This window comes from Parambassis ranga, chromosome 2 (genome assembly GCF_900634625.1).
Source record: "Parambassis ranga chromosome 2, fParRan2.1, whole genome shotgun sequence".
In the NCBI taxonomy this organism is placed as follows: Eukaryota; Metazoa; Chordata; class Actinopteri; family Ambassidae; genus Parambassis; species Parambassis ranga.
In genome coordinates this window covers 45,181,944-45,195,773 of record NC_041023.1, presented here as the reverse complement: position 1 = coordinate 45,195,773, position 13,830 = coordinate 45,181,944, and the positions used below count along the sequence as shown (strand labels likewise).

At 44.7% G+C, this 13,830-nt stretch overlaps 2 protein-coding genes across 4 annotated transcripts in view; one reads left to right on the top strand and one right to left on the bottom strand.

Annotated features, from left to right (window-relative positions):
- Window positions 1–4,892, bottom strand: part of LOC114448718 (chloride channel protein 1-like) — a 33,013-nt gene extending 28,121 nt beyond the window's left edge. For all 3 annotated transcript variants that reach the window (XR_003671916.1, XR_003671919.1, XM_028425859.1), the window contains exon 1: window positions 4,767–4,892. Coding sequence is in view for 1 of the 3 variants with exons in the window: in XM_028425859.1 (XP_028281660.1) it covers window positions 4,767–4,817 (51 nt within the window). In the remaining 2 variants the exon portion in view is untranslated. The remainder of the gene's footprint in view (window positions 1–4,766) is intronic.
- Window positions 4,893–6,921: 2,029 nt separating this feature from the next.
- styk1a (serine/threonine/tyrosine kinase 1a) lies at window positions 6,922–13,825 on the top strand. The gene is made up of 10 exons (XM_028426454.1): window positions 6,922–7,102; window positions 9,215–9,270; window positions 11,088–11,279; window positions 11,367–11,600; window positions 11,688–11,869; window positions 11,965–12,045; window positions 12,155–12,369; window positions 12,512–12,552; window positions 12,630–12,726; window positions 13,245–13,825. The coding sequence occupies exons 2-10, from the start codon at window positions 9,216–9,218 to the stop codon at window positions 13,438–13,440; spliced, it is 1,293 nt and encodes a 430-aa protein (XP_028282255.1). The 5' UTR covers window positions 6,922–7,102; window position 9,215; the 3' UTR covers window positions 13,441–13,825.
- The last annotated feature ends 5 nt before the right edge of the window (window positions 13,826–13,830 follow it).

Here is a 13,830-nt window from a genome sequence, read left to right as displayed (position 1 = left end):
TCCGGCTAGCAACATGCTACTTCCGGTTAGTGACATGCTACTTCCGGTTAGCAATGTGCTACTTCCGGTTCACGGGGCGCGACACGGGACAAAAAACCGCATGACGCATGCGCACACGCGGTCCTACCGCGGCGTGAACGTACTCTGTATATTACGAGGCGCCACCTAGTGGTTTGGAGGACCGCAAACATGCTGGATGAAGCCAGATTGAGTGCGGACACAAGTGTGTGCTAGCCAGATTTGAAAATAGGTCTGAACGCATCCAGCTTAAAGGCTGTCTGGGCTCAATCCTACTCTAGCTGGAATGACTTTCTCCAGTGTGAACGGGGCCTAAGTGACGAGCTGGTAAGTTGTGTGTGGCGCTGACACTTTGGAAGTCTGTGCAGTCGCCTTTCAACAGCTTCTAATTTAGCAGGTTCACGGACAGGAGTATTGGCAGATGAATGGATTTAGACTGACACATCACACGCTTATGCACATGTGTGTGTGTGTGTGTGAAGAGATGCCAGTCACTGTACGGTGAAATGTGAGCAGCACAACACACAATGTACTGTAACTGAATGCTGGCGTGCAGCGCAGACTCAAACAATAGGCAGCACCGATGTCTTGGTTTGGCAGGTGGTGGTCGTGTGTTTAAAGTTTAATGTATCGCACCGTGTACTGTGTGTAAACAACATTTAAAGGAGATTTTACAACACAAAATGCTCAATGATGTTTTAACCCTCATGGACTGTTCGGGACATTTTTGTCCTCTGAGAGAAATTTTTCTGTTTATTTTGGCCATAACTTTGTCAATATGTGAACAAATTGAATCATTTTTGTGGGCAAATTTTACCCCCTGATGTGTTGTTCGGGACAAAAACGTCCTCTAACTTTAACGGTTTTAAAAATATATCAGATAAATATTTTTTTGAAATTTTTTTGCATAGACCTTTTATTTAACTTCAGTTCTGATCAACAGTAGTGAAAAAATCATTTTCCCCCAGGATTTTAATATGGTCATTAAGTTGTTAACTGTAAAAATTTTAACTCCTACCAACAGGGTAAACCACCAACAATCAAGAATGCATGATTATGGCTGTGCAGTCAAAAGAAGTGTGGTTATAATGGAAGTCTATGGGACAAAAATGAAAATCCAGTGCTGTGCAAAAACTAATACAATAAAGTCAATTTTTATTTTTCCAATTTTCAGCACCAGCCCTTATAAAATTGGTGATTAAAGGGTTAAAATCCTGGGGGAAAATGATTTTTTCACTACTGTTGATTAGAACTGAAATTAATTAAAAGGTCTATGCAAAAAAAATTCAAAAAAATATTCATCTGATATATTTTTAAAACCGTTAAAGTTAGGGGACGTTTTTGTCCCGAACAACACATCAGGGTAGTGTTTGCGAACAGTCCATGAGGGTTAAAGGTTTCCCACACTTCACCCTTCCTCCTTCTTGTCCTTCTGCTACAGCTTTCCTTAGACGCTTGAAGCGTCATGTCATTTATAATATTTACTGAACATCTTGTGGCTGATTAATGCAATCATCTGTTTTTAACAGACTGTTAAAAGAAATGATTATTAATGCTTTATAGCATGGGTAATTGTATGGCCTCATTAAAGTTTTATAAGAATGAAGTGTTTACGTGATTCAAGTAAAACTGTGACGCCACACAACACGACTGTGGGGGGGGGGGGGGGGGGGGGGGGGTGTCCTGTGGTGTCTGGCAGCAGATTCTTTAAAAGGTCAGTGTGTTGTAGAGTGCAGCGTCCTGCTGCTACATGTTTAGGAAGGCGGTCCAAGTGGTTTTAATGTTGTAACGCGATTTTCTCCTGACAATCCCACCCTATGCAACATGGTTTATTGGTGCAATATTTGGTACTAATGATTTTAAAGTGTGCAATGTCTCCGTTTACTGCTCACAGACGCCTTCAGTTTGCCGATGTTTTCACCACAGGCCCGGCCAGACAAACCAAACACTCCCACACTGACCCACCTTCACCTTCCTTCCCGTCTTCCCTCCGGATCAGTGAAATTCTGCTCTGCACTGATCCCTGGTTCTCTTCTACCCTCCCTGCTTCACTGGACCCTGCTCTGGACCCCTTCTCTCTCTCTCTCTCTTTGCTGCTGAAACATTACTCTGGGCTAAATTTAGTCCCAGTGTGATCCAATATTCCTCATTACACTTCCCACACCTCTCTCTCACCATCAGTGTACCTTTCAATGCCTCATCGTATTGCTCAGTTTCTCTGATGTCACACTCTTTTTTGCTCTGTGTGTTCCTCCAGCTGCTCCAGACGCACAAACAAAAATGAAAAATAAGTGAAGTGTTATGAATAGGATGAATGTAAACAGCACAGACAAACATAATGTTATAGAAGGACTCCACACTAGGGCTGCAGCAGACGAGTATTTTTCATACTCGCCGATTATTTATGCGATCACTCGAGTACTCGGATCAAGCGTAAATGTCATAGTGTTTCCATAGATACGGCTGCATCTGGCAGCAGGCGGATACCTGCTTTAGGCCGCTGCAGCGTCATTGCTTCAGCCCGCGACCGCCTCCATGCCCGGCGCCAAAAGAGTGTGTGTGAGTGTGTGTAAACGGCTCACCGGCGTCTCGAACCCGGGACCTCTTGCGCCCAAAACGCTGATCATCCCGCTACGCCACAAGACAATCATCCCCGATGCCGCCACTAAACGAGTCATCGAGTACTAAATTAGTCGTCAAGGCATTTTGCCCTCGGATATTACTCGAGTACTCCAGTACTCAGCCCTACTCCACGCTTTTCTGATCCTACTGTCAATGCAATGGCAACATGAGCAACATAAACATGTTTAAAGTAATAATCATAGACAACAAGGTCCATCTGACACGCTCAACACACACAGAATGAATATGAACCATTTGGTTTCTTGCTCCATCCTCAGCCAAGTCGCTGAAGTCGGTGTTAGGATGACCTCACAACAATCATTTCTAACGTCATGCTGTACCAAAGAGAAAAGCATCTGTAGGTCTAACAAGTAACAGGCACTGAACACACGCACACTTTCCGTGTATTTGGCATAAACCTTCTCTTCTTGCGCTTTTTCCAATAATAAAAGTACAAATAGACCTTCATACCATTAAAAAAACATTTAATTCTTTCTTCTATGTCCAGAGAAACTGAACTTCTGGCAATTTTTAAAGCACAATGTGGACTTTTTGGACTTAAAGTTGGGATAGGCTCCAGCCCCCTGTGACCCTGTACTACAGGGAGGAAGTGGGTTCAGAAGATGGATGGATGGACCTGGACTTAACAATAAGGAAACCTAGAAAGAGTTCATTTTATATTGACACCATCTGTCTTTAAAGATGAATTACACGACACACCGTGTGTCAACAATGTCACTGAGAGGCTCTCTGACATTCACATACCTCTGTAGAACAACATGTGTTTGATTATAAGCCGTCATCTGAAGTCAAACCTAAAGCATGTGAAGGTCTTTTTAAAATAGATTTAACTCTATACATTCCCTACATGACCGCTGATTCCACAGCCGTGTGACTCAGCATCAGCCTAATGTTCAAAAGAGGAAGGCTGGATGACCTCACACCCTCTGGTCTACCCAAAGGCATAAGATTTCAACAGTCTTTACATTCTATAGGTCACCATGATCACCGTCCCCAACATTCCCACTAATCAGCACTGCTGAGGCTGTAGGGGACACCGTGGATTCATCTTCAGAGAATCTGAGACAAAAGACAAAGACCCAGCAGTAAATTAACCCTATGAGGCTGTAGCGGACGAACTGCTACATACTACTCATATAATGAGAGAAGGCTTCTCTTTGTGTGTCCAAATCTATTCTTTAAAAATTCACAAATAATAAAGTGCTTGCCCTAAAAAGATTTTGTTTAAATCAACAAATTACGCATTCCTCAGCATAACTAAGAAGCCATGATTGACTCACATGCGACCTATAGTCACATGACAAAAATTCTGTGAGTATTTGGCAGAAATCTGTTTTGTGCTCCTTAGAGCTTCTTCTTCCTTCTTCCCTTTAGGTTCTGTTACTGGAAACTTCCTGAACACAACATCTTATATCCATACTGACAATACTCTAGATGCTCAGGAACACCCTTCACTCTGCCTTGCCATAAAGTATCCACATGAATGTCAAAGATTAGCACCACTCAAAATGCATGATCAGGTTTCTGCTTCATTGGAAAACACATGGACGAGCATCCACCACACACACACACACACACACACACTCAAGTAGCCCTGCTGCAAAATCATGAACAGACAACTGTTTACTTGCACAGAGATGCCAGGACACTCGCACACATGCAACATACCGTGTTACACGTGTCACACAAGTCCCTCCAACATGTGTTAAGACTGAACAGGCTAAAGGAGAGCAGACAGGTGGCCAGCAGGGAAAGCAGGAAACAGCAAGACGGCGTCAAAGTTTGTGTGCGTGGAGCCGGGATCAGGGGTGAAACGGGGTGCACAGAAGCTAAGCACCTGTTGCATGACCATGTGCCTGACCCTGTTGTTACACATCAGCCCACACACACACACACACACACACTAAGGTCGTCATCCGCACACTTTTCGTTTTGTGGTACAGGTGCGTCATGCAAGTGTGACGGAGTGATTCAGGCCAACGCGCCGCTGACACATGACACAGAGACAAGTAAAGCATGAGTAATATTCACGCTCACACACGGAGGCAGGTAAAGACAGAGTGAGTGAAGCACAGAAAGGACAGAGAAGCAGAGTGGACACTGACCAGGGTTTGCTTGTATCTCAGAGCCTTCCTTTCCGACGCATCTGCGGCCATTGACACACTGTCACTGACCCAAAAATAAACCCACCCGCTCACTGTCTGTCTGTCTCAGCATTACCAGGACCGCTCTGGACACCCAGCCAGGACGCTCTCTCACTCACAAACACACGCTGCATTTCCACACACACACACACCACAGTGCTAAATGTGATTCAGCACGCCAAACTGTACTAAATACTGATTCTCCAGCATTCTCAGAGTTGCAGACCAACCAGGTGGCCTACAGGGCATGATGTCTTTGTTGCCGCTCTAGCAGCTCCTGCTGGCTGCTCTGAGCACCTGTGTGAAGGTGGATGTAATGTGAGTGAAGCTTCAGCCGACCAGGTAAAAAGTAAAATTTGCCCGACAGCATTCCTGGACATGTTTAATGAGCTTTCCACCACCCAGGGATCAGGATTCCTGTTTTTTTATCCAGGCAGTTTAGGTTCACTTCACTGAAAGGTGGAGGTGATGCAATGATGTGCCAAGGTTTTCCTGCTGTCTTTCCATTACATCATAATATAAAGGATTTCTAGGCGAGTTTGTGTTCATTAAAAACAATCATGCTGACTGCAAAACAAAACTAAAGGCACAAAAGCATGTAAATAAAAAACACCCCGTTCACACTGGGGAAATAAATCTGGCTAAAGCAGGATTAGGGCCGCATCCAGATGTATCCAGATGTTTTTTTTCTGAGTGTTAACACCTCGAATCCGGCTGTATCCAGTTTGATTTCAATCAAATCCACCTCTCGTAGGTGGATCTAGCCAGATTGGCTCAAATGTGGCTCAGGTGTGAACGCAAATGTGGCTAGCGAATCCGGCTTGCGACGTGATACTTCCGGTTAACGGGGCACGACACGGGACAACAAAACGCACGACGCATGCGCACATGCGGTCCTACCGCGGCCTGAACAGACTCTGTATATTACGAGGCGCCACCTAGTGGTTTGGAGGACAGCAAACACCCTGGATGAAGCCAGATTGAGTGCGGACACAAGTGTGTGTTAGCCAGATTTGAAAATAGGTCTGAACGCATCCAGTTTAAAGGCGATCTGGGCTCAATCCTACTCTAGCTGGAATGACTTTCTCCAGTGTGAACGGGGCCTAAATGTAAATGTACATGTAAAATAGCGTGCAAGCACCTGTGCAAACGACACACTGCATACACCCATGATGAACAACTTAGCTTAGGCATCATGGCCAGCAAGGGCTGCTGGGTTTTATCTGCAGGTTGTAAAATTAGGTAAAGGATGAAGGTTCTTTTTAAACAGAGTTATGACCTAAACCATTAGAAATATGCACTAAAAGCCTAGATCTCACATAAAACTGTCTAAACAGGTAAAAAGCAAGGCCAAAGGAGGAAAACATCAATATTTAAGTAATGAGGATATCCAAGCAATGAAGTAATCGCCCTCAGCATCACAGGAACAAAATGTAGAATGTAAACAAAAATTAAGGAAAAAAGAAAGAAGCACAGAAAACACATCATGTGTCATGTCTCCTGATAAATCTATCGAAGGCTGAAACCAGAAACACACAGAGTTTACATAACATGCCGACAGGAGATCGATGCCGCTTCGGCGTCAAACCAGAAAATCCACCCGAGTTTCTGGGTCTTTCTGAAGATGAGAGAACAACAAACCAACCAGCTGACGGCTGTAAGGACAAACGGTGCCACCCGTCACCCAAACGACTGTTTAATTCATGATCCATGCCATGGTGAAACCTATCAGGGCGTGCCACCAACAACCAGCAGGTGAAAAGTCATGATTACACAGGGCAGGGGTAACACCTTACAATCTGCAACATGACAATCATCCATTTATACGTTTACAATCTACCTAAAAACGTTCTGGAAATGGTTTCGTGCTTCATTTCAAAGCTAGAAGACAATCTAATAAACACCAGTGATGACAATTTAATTACATTTTTTGGAGGTTCTGCTGTTTTTAACCAACAAATAATCAGAGGTGTGTCGGTCAAACTGCATCCACACACAAATCCACACAGCAAATACGACACTGACTGACTGCAGGCTGTGTGCAGGTGATAAGGAAAAGGTGTGAAAAGAGGAGGGTGTGGCCAAGCTGAGAGAGAGAGAGAGAGAGAGAGAGAGAGAGAGACAGAGCAGTCAGACACACCAGCGGTGTCTTCAGTGGAAAATGTGTCTGCGTGTAAGAAAACATGAAACCTGAAAAGGTGGACCTGAATCTGTCTCACAGTTGTACACCTGCCCGGCATTCCGGACACCGACCTACATGGTTCGGAAGGGAGGAACACTCCAACTCTGACAAGCAGGTAAGACGGAAACAAACATCAGTTGTTGAAAAAGAACAGAGGTGATACAAAAACATAGAAGCACAGAACTCGTATACAGACGTAGAGACTGCTGTACAAGTCCTGTAAAACTATGTGAGGTGAGTTTCCACACATATACAAACACAATGTTTTGACACTTCACTCGCACAGTCTGTCTTCAACAGCATAATTTACTGTCTGTGTGTGTGTCTGTGTGTGTGATGCCACAGTCTACTGTTGTGCCGACAGGTGTGTGTTGATGTGACCTATTGGTGCATGTAAGTGTGAGAACAATGCAGACAAACTGGTTCAGTGACATCCATCAGAGCTGTGTGTGTGTGTGTGTGATGTTTAACATGCAGGAGTGTGTGCATGCATGAATAACAATGGGAGTGTACTCAATAATAGCTGTTGCTGGATCAGGATGAATCTGCATTTCTGTCACAAACACACTTCGTACCTGTAATACTGAGAGTTTTAACATCAATATATCAAAAGTAAACACCGCAAATTGGTGAAAAAACGCTACTGTAACACAAATTTAGTCAATAATGTAAACTCAAAAATCAAATTAACTAGAGAAAGGTCACACATTTAGGTTTACAAGCCACAATTTCCAACTTGTAATTTCAGTGGTGATACCCTTGTTGAATCGCAGGTGAGCGTGTGTGTGTGTGTGTGAGTCAGGCCTACATTTGTTAACCAAATGAGGAGTACAGGACGAGGACAGTACAGCATGGTTCCTGGGGCATCCCAGTTTGAACTGGGCAACAAGTCAAACACAGTGGATGACATGCAGATATTTGCTGAGACACAGAACACTCCCCTGTCACTTCCCTGTTTAACTTCATGTGTATTACCAGCTTTTCAAAGCATTTCACTTCCCCTGTTCTTTAAAACAAACACAAAATGGTGGTATTAAATGTACTGCACAGTTTCAGGGATCTCCAAAACAACTTTTAGGCCCCGTTCACACTGGAGAAAGTCATTCCAGCTAGAGTAGGATTGAGCCCAGACAGCCTTTAAGCTGGATGCGTTCAGACCTATTTTCAAATCTGGCTAGCACACACTTGTGTCCGCACTCAATCCGGCTTCATCCAGCATGTTTGCGGTCCTCCAAACCACTAGGTGGCGCATCGTAATATACAGAGTCCGTTCACGCCACGGTAGGACCGCATGTGCGCATGCGTTTTTTTGTCCCGTGTCGTGCCCCATAAACCGGAAGTAGCACGTCACTAACCGGAAGTAGCATGTCGCTAGCCGGATTCGCTCGCCGTTCACACCTGAACCACATTTGAGCAAATCCGGCTAGATCCACCTCTCGTGGGTGGATCTAGCCGGATTGAAATCAAACTGGATACAGCCGGATTCGAGGTGTTCACACTCAGAAAAAAAACACATCTGGATTGATCTGGATGTGGCCGAATCCTGCTTAAGCCACATTTTTTCCCCAGTGTGAACATCGGTTAGCGATGTGCTACTTCCGGTTCACGGGGCGCGACATGGTACAAAAACCTGCATGACGCATGCGCACACACGGTCCTACCGCAGCGTGAATGGACTCTGTATATTACGAGGCGCCACCTAGTGGTTTGGAGGACAGCAAACACGCTGGATGAAGCCGGATTGAGTGCGGACACAAGTGTGTGCTAGCCAGATTTGAAAATAGGTCTGAACGCATCCAGCTTAAAGGCTGTCTGGGCTCAATCCTACTCTAGCTGGATTGACTTTCTCCAGTGTGAACGGGGCCTTAAGGCTCTGCTCCTTTATTATCCGTGTAGCTGAGAGCTGGCTAACTACACGCCCTGAGTTCATATCTGCTGTGTGAATTCAGATTAAAAAGGTCACAGTTTATATTTGCTGTGGTGGGTGCAGATAAACAGTTAATATATTGACTGCAGCTCTCTGGGTGTGTGTGCTCTCATGTCTCACTGTTAAAGCTCTGAACCAGTGACTATATCCAGCCTCTGTATACAGCTATGAGAGAGGAAGGAGCTGCACGGCCGCCTGAGCTCAGAGGATTTAGTGTTGCTGCTGAGCAGAGGAAACGCTGATCTCTTCCTCTGGCTGATAGTTATGTTGATCTGTCTGTGTTCCTCTCTTCCTCTCCAGCATGTCATCTAACTCCACGGCTGATAATCTGTGTGCACGGAATGACACCCTCTGCAGTAAGTACACAGATGCTACTCATCATCATCACCACCCTCAGTCCTCTCCTCTCTCCCCTCTTCTTTAACTTTTCCATTTCTCTGCACGCTCATATCAGATCTCAGCCTCTAAAACCTTTATCCAGTCAGCAAACTGACAGACATGTGCAGGAAAGACTTCTACTCAACCAAAGTAACGCTCACTTCCTCTGCATGCACATTTACTGAGGTAAATTCATTTTGTAACTGCAGAACTGTACATTCCGTTCCAAATCCAGCCTCTGAAATCTGTCTCTGTCTCAGTGATGTCTTGACTACACAATTAGATTAGGCAAGTATTCAGTCACAGAATGTGCTGTGACGTCTGCCTGATCACACGACATCTAGAGATGACGTGAAGATACATATTTGACTATCAGCAGGACGGAGTGAGCGTGTCTGATGTCTCTTTCCTGCTGAAAGTTCAAGGCTTTATAATGAGAATGACAACAAAGTGATTAATGTCGCTCGCTAAGCCATGACCACACCTAAGAATGTGCCGCGACCAGAACACCGCCGGCTTCCGTCTGGCCAACAACAAGCCCAGACTTCAAACAGCGGGAGCAGTGGAAAACGATGGATTCAAGGGCTACTGTTTATACCCTTATGCGGGATATGCTGTCTGTTCCAGTGTTGCTACTGGAGACTTTCCCTCAGGGGTCAATAAATCTATCTATCCATCTACTGCTAAAGTCAACATGCCGTGGTAGGAACACTGTATATGTTGCCTGGTCAATGACATGCAGACGTCACATGGAAACTTTCAATCATAAATAAAAGGGCCGACAAGGAAACGCATGTAGTCAAACAATCACAGATGTCTTCATCCATGACTGAAACCAGTCTCACTGTCTGACAACATTCTGATTGTGTACATGCCAACACAGCAGCAGCAGCACAAAAAGGACAATCTATGTTAAGTGAGCAAAAACAACAACAACAAATGACTGTAAAACAAAAAAAAACAACGTTTTTTTCACGTCTTTTCTAAAAAACTCTAAGAATCCAAAAAAAAAATCTGCATTCCTTATCACACCTAGGAAGCCGTAGTCACACGGCATGCAGTCACATGACAAAATATTTTGGCTAAGCTGCAGTGAAGAACTAGGTCATAAAGGGTCAAAGACACCAAGAGTTAAATATCTCTATATAATCTATAAAAAAAGAAATTTCCCGATCCGATACTTTCAAGATTCTCTATAAATGTGTGTGTGTGTATGTCCAGAACGCCATGCTAGCTGATTCCAGACGCGAACCCAGGACCTCTCGCACCAAAACCAACTGCCATACCCCCTACACTACAGGACACAGAGCCACCTAGCAGCCCTAATAAATATATATCTGAGTCCTGATCGGGAGGCAACATCCGATTCCGATCAAGTCTGAAATCACGTAATCGTTTTTTCCGATCATGTGATCGGATCGGGACGTCCCTAGTTTTTTCTAACTCGACCCCTCACTCTGTGCTTGTAGCAATGATTTGTGTCGTTTCCATTGAGGTGCAGGATTTTTATGTTGCAGTAAACTATATATAGTAAAAATGCGACCGGAGTGAAGCTCGTGTGGGGTCGAGGGTGTTCAAGAGCTCCGTCTGTCTGTGTTTCATATGGGGAACTCGGAGTGAGAGTGTACAGACATTCGAGTTCACACAGTGCTTTAGTCAAGCTATACGTCATCATAGCATCGGCGGTTGTAAATGGAACATGTATGTCTGAGATGAAAGTAAAGCTGAGCAGCACTGCCTTTCTCTGGTCCTGGTATTCACACATGATTCTCTCTTCCTCCCTCTCCTCTCTCAGTGATTCGGGAGTATCAGCCTGCAGTGATAATTGTCCCTACTCTGCTTCTCTTCGGCTTCGTGGTGATTTTACTGTCCCTGTGTTTACTGAGGTACTGTCCTCAGCGTAAACGGGCGCGGGTCACCGTCCCACAGCATTACCACAGCTCGTCACACAGGCACACACAGCGCCACCATCTGCATGGAATTGACGGTAAGAGACCATTCTGTGTTTTGGATTTTTTTCTCTGTTATCCTGCTCTGTTCTCACTGTTCTGTGTGTCTCTCTCTGTTACAACAGCGCCCCCTGGGCTTAACCCTCTTGAACATGAAGAGCTCCCGATGTCAGTTCAACAAGTGCAGAATGTCAGACCACAACTGGGTGCAGTACCACAGACATCCACAGAGAGGCATCATGGAGCCTTCAGCCAGGTCACTTCACTGCCAATAGCCTGCTCTATCAAACCTAACGACACAGTCAGCCTGTTCAGAGCCAGCATGGACAATAAGAACGTCATCCTGAGGGCGCTGAAAGGTGAACCAAGCCAGAGCCGACACAGAGCCACGAGCCGCGGAGACAGAGTCACAATCTCACACCCTGCGTGTTAACCTTCTTCCTCAGAGTCAGCCGACAGCCGTGAGAAACAGCATTTTCTGGGGTTTGCGTCCTTTGTGTCAGAACTGGGGCCGCATCCGTTCCTACCTGCGCTGCTGGGCGTCGTGTCGGTCCAGCCGCCGCTCATGATGGTGGTGGAGGAGCTGGAACACAGAGACCTGCTGGGCTTCCTGTGGAGATGCAGACAGGTACAGAAACCTTACTCTGGATGATAATATCATATAAATAAACACATAAAAAGGACTCGAAATCAGATCATTCTTTTGCTTCTTTCTCATTACAGGACGGCTCAAGTTTAGAGTCCTCGTGTGACATGACTGAAAAAAGGATCTTCACAATGGCAGGACAGGTGGCCTCAGCTCTAGTAGGTTAAGACTAGTTCTATTTCAATGTTTTTAATCTCTAAATATTTACCAAACGCACCTGGTAGTATTATTTATATATACTCTTTTTCATACCGTGTCATCTTCTAGGAGTTCCTGCACAGCCAGCGCTGCATCCATGGCAACCTGGGAGCCCGCAGCATCCTGGTCGGCAGAGATCTGACGGCGAAGCTGTGGGGACTGGGCTCAGCCTACCGCAGGAGGACGCAGGCCGGTTCACCGGGAGAGCTGGAGGACATGGTGCTGAGGAAGTGGCAGGCACCCGAGGTGCTGGCGGGCCGACCCGTCACTCGGAGCAGCGATGTGTGAGTGTCCCACTGCTGAGGAGAGTTTCTTTAAAACAAAATATCATCATGGCAAAAAGTGAACCTAACCAACCCTAAACCTGAGGACAGTATGTTTATACTCTGCTCAACGTGGCTTCTTGTTTCCCCCTTGTCTTGACAGCTGGTCGTTTGGTATCCTCCTCTATGAAATGGTCACATTAGGTGAGTGTTCTTAAAGTTACTTTAGTACTGATACATGCAGCCTGATACCTAATACTCTAATACTCTGATGTTACCAGGTGACCCACCGTTTGCCGAGCTCATGGCGACTGAACTTTTGCAGTATCTCCAAAGAGGAAAGTATCTGAAGAGGCCGGCCTCCTGCTCCAACTCCCTGTAAGAAGGACTGAAAACTACACAATATACATATATATGATTCATTCGGGCCATTTTAAGGAGTTGTTCTGTCACTTTTCTGGACATACTCTCTTCATACTAAACATAATACTAAACTAAAAACATGTCAAAATTAAAAAACATGAATGTTGTTATAAATTTTATTGATCTATTTGTCAGGTGTATTTAATAGTCATTAGATACCTACACTTCAAATTTGTAAACACAAATTAGCTTAGCTTGGCTAGCGAACTAGCAAAACTAGCTAGCTATGTTACACTTTTGTTTTATGTTCTTAAATTAGCACAGCGTGAGAAAAACACGGCGTAATTCACATAAATTAGAAATTCACGACCAGTTTGGTCACACACATATGAGGGAAAGTTGAACTTTAAAGTGGTTAGCCGTTCATTAGCGAACTGTAAGCTAGCCGTTAGCTGCACGTCACGCCCTGTTTAGTTAAAGACCTGCTGACGGTGTTTCTGAATGAGGCGGCCATGTTTTCTTCTGGCGTGCAGGTACTCCTTCATCCGGGCATGCTGTCACTGGAACGCGCAGCACCGCGTGTCCGTGACGGAGCTGATGACGAAGCTCCAGGCGGCAGAGAAGTCAGCCAATGGGCGGACAGTTCTCAGAGTGCCGGAGCCACACAGCCTGGAGAAGTACCTGCGGGAGGCGGGGTATGGAGAGGCGTACAACTACGCTGTGCTCTGATTGGCTGCTCCCGGATTTAAAAACAACTGGTTGAGAAATGTACACATTTTTAATGATTGTTTAGAAAGTTAATCTATTTGTACTGTTGGAAAAAGAGTTACTAAAGAGTAATATATTTATTATAAATAATAACATGTCAATATAAGTTAAAGTACTAATCATATATATAGTTAATATAAGTTAGTACTAATCAAATTAGTTAAATTATTTTTGATTTTTTTTTTTATTGGTGGTGAGAAGAATTAAAAATGCATAATTTTTTTATTACTCACCACCCACTGAAACATATGTGTGGATATCCTATGTGAGGATTACAGTGTGTTTGTATTAGCTTTTGTTGGCAGAGATGTGTGCTCAGTAAATATCAGCCGTTTTAATAACTAAATTACC

What these genes read in the sequence shown, in the direction of transcription:
- styk1a (XM_028426454.1), top strand. Translation starts at nt 9,216, where the DNA reads ATGTCATCTAACTCCACGGCTGATAATCTGTGTGCACGGAATGACACC. An exon ending in GTCACTCGGAGCAGCGATGT is followed by an intron (nt 12,370 to 12,511) that starts GTGAGTGTCCCA and finishes TTGTCTTGACAG; the next exon opens with CTGGTCGTTTGGTATCCTCC. An exon ending in GCCTCCTGCTCCAACTCCCT is followed by an intron (nt 12,727 to 13,244) that starts GTAAGAAGGACT and finishes TCTGGCGTGCAG; the next exon opens with GTACTCCTTCATCCGGGCAT.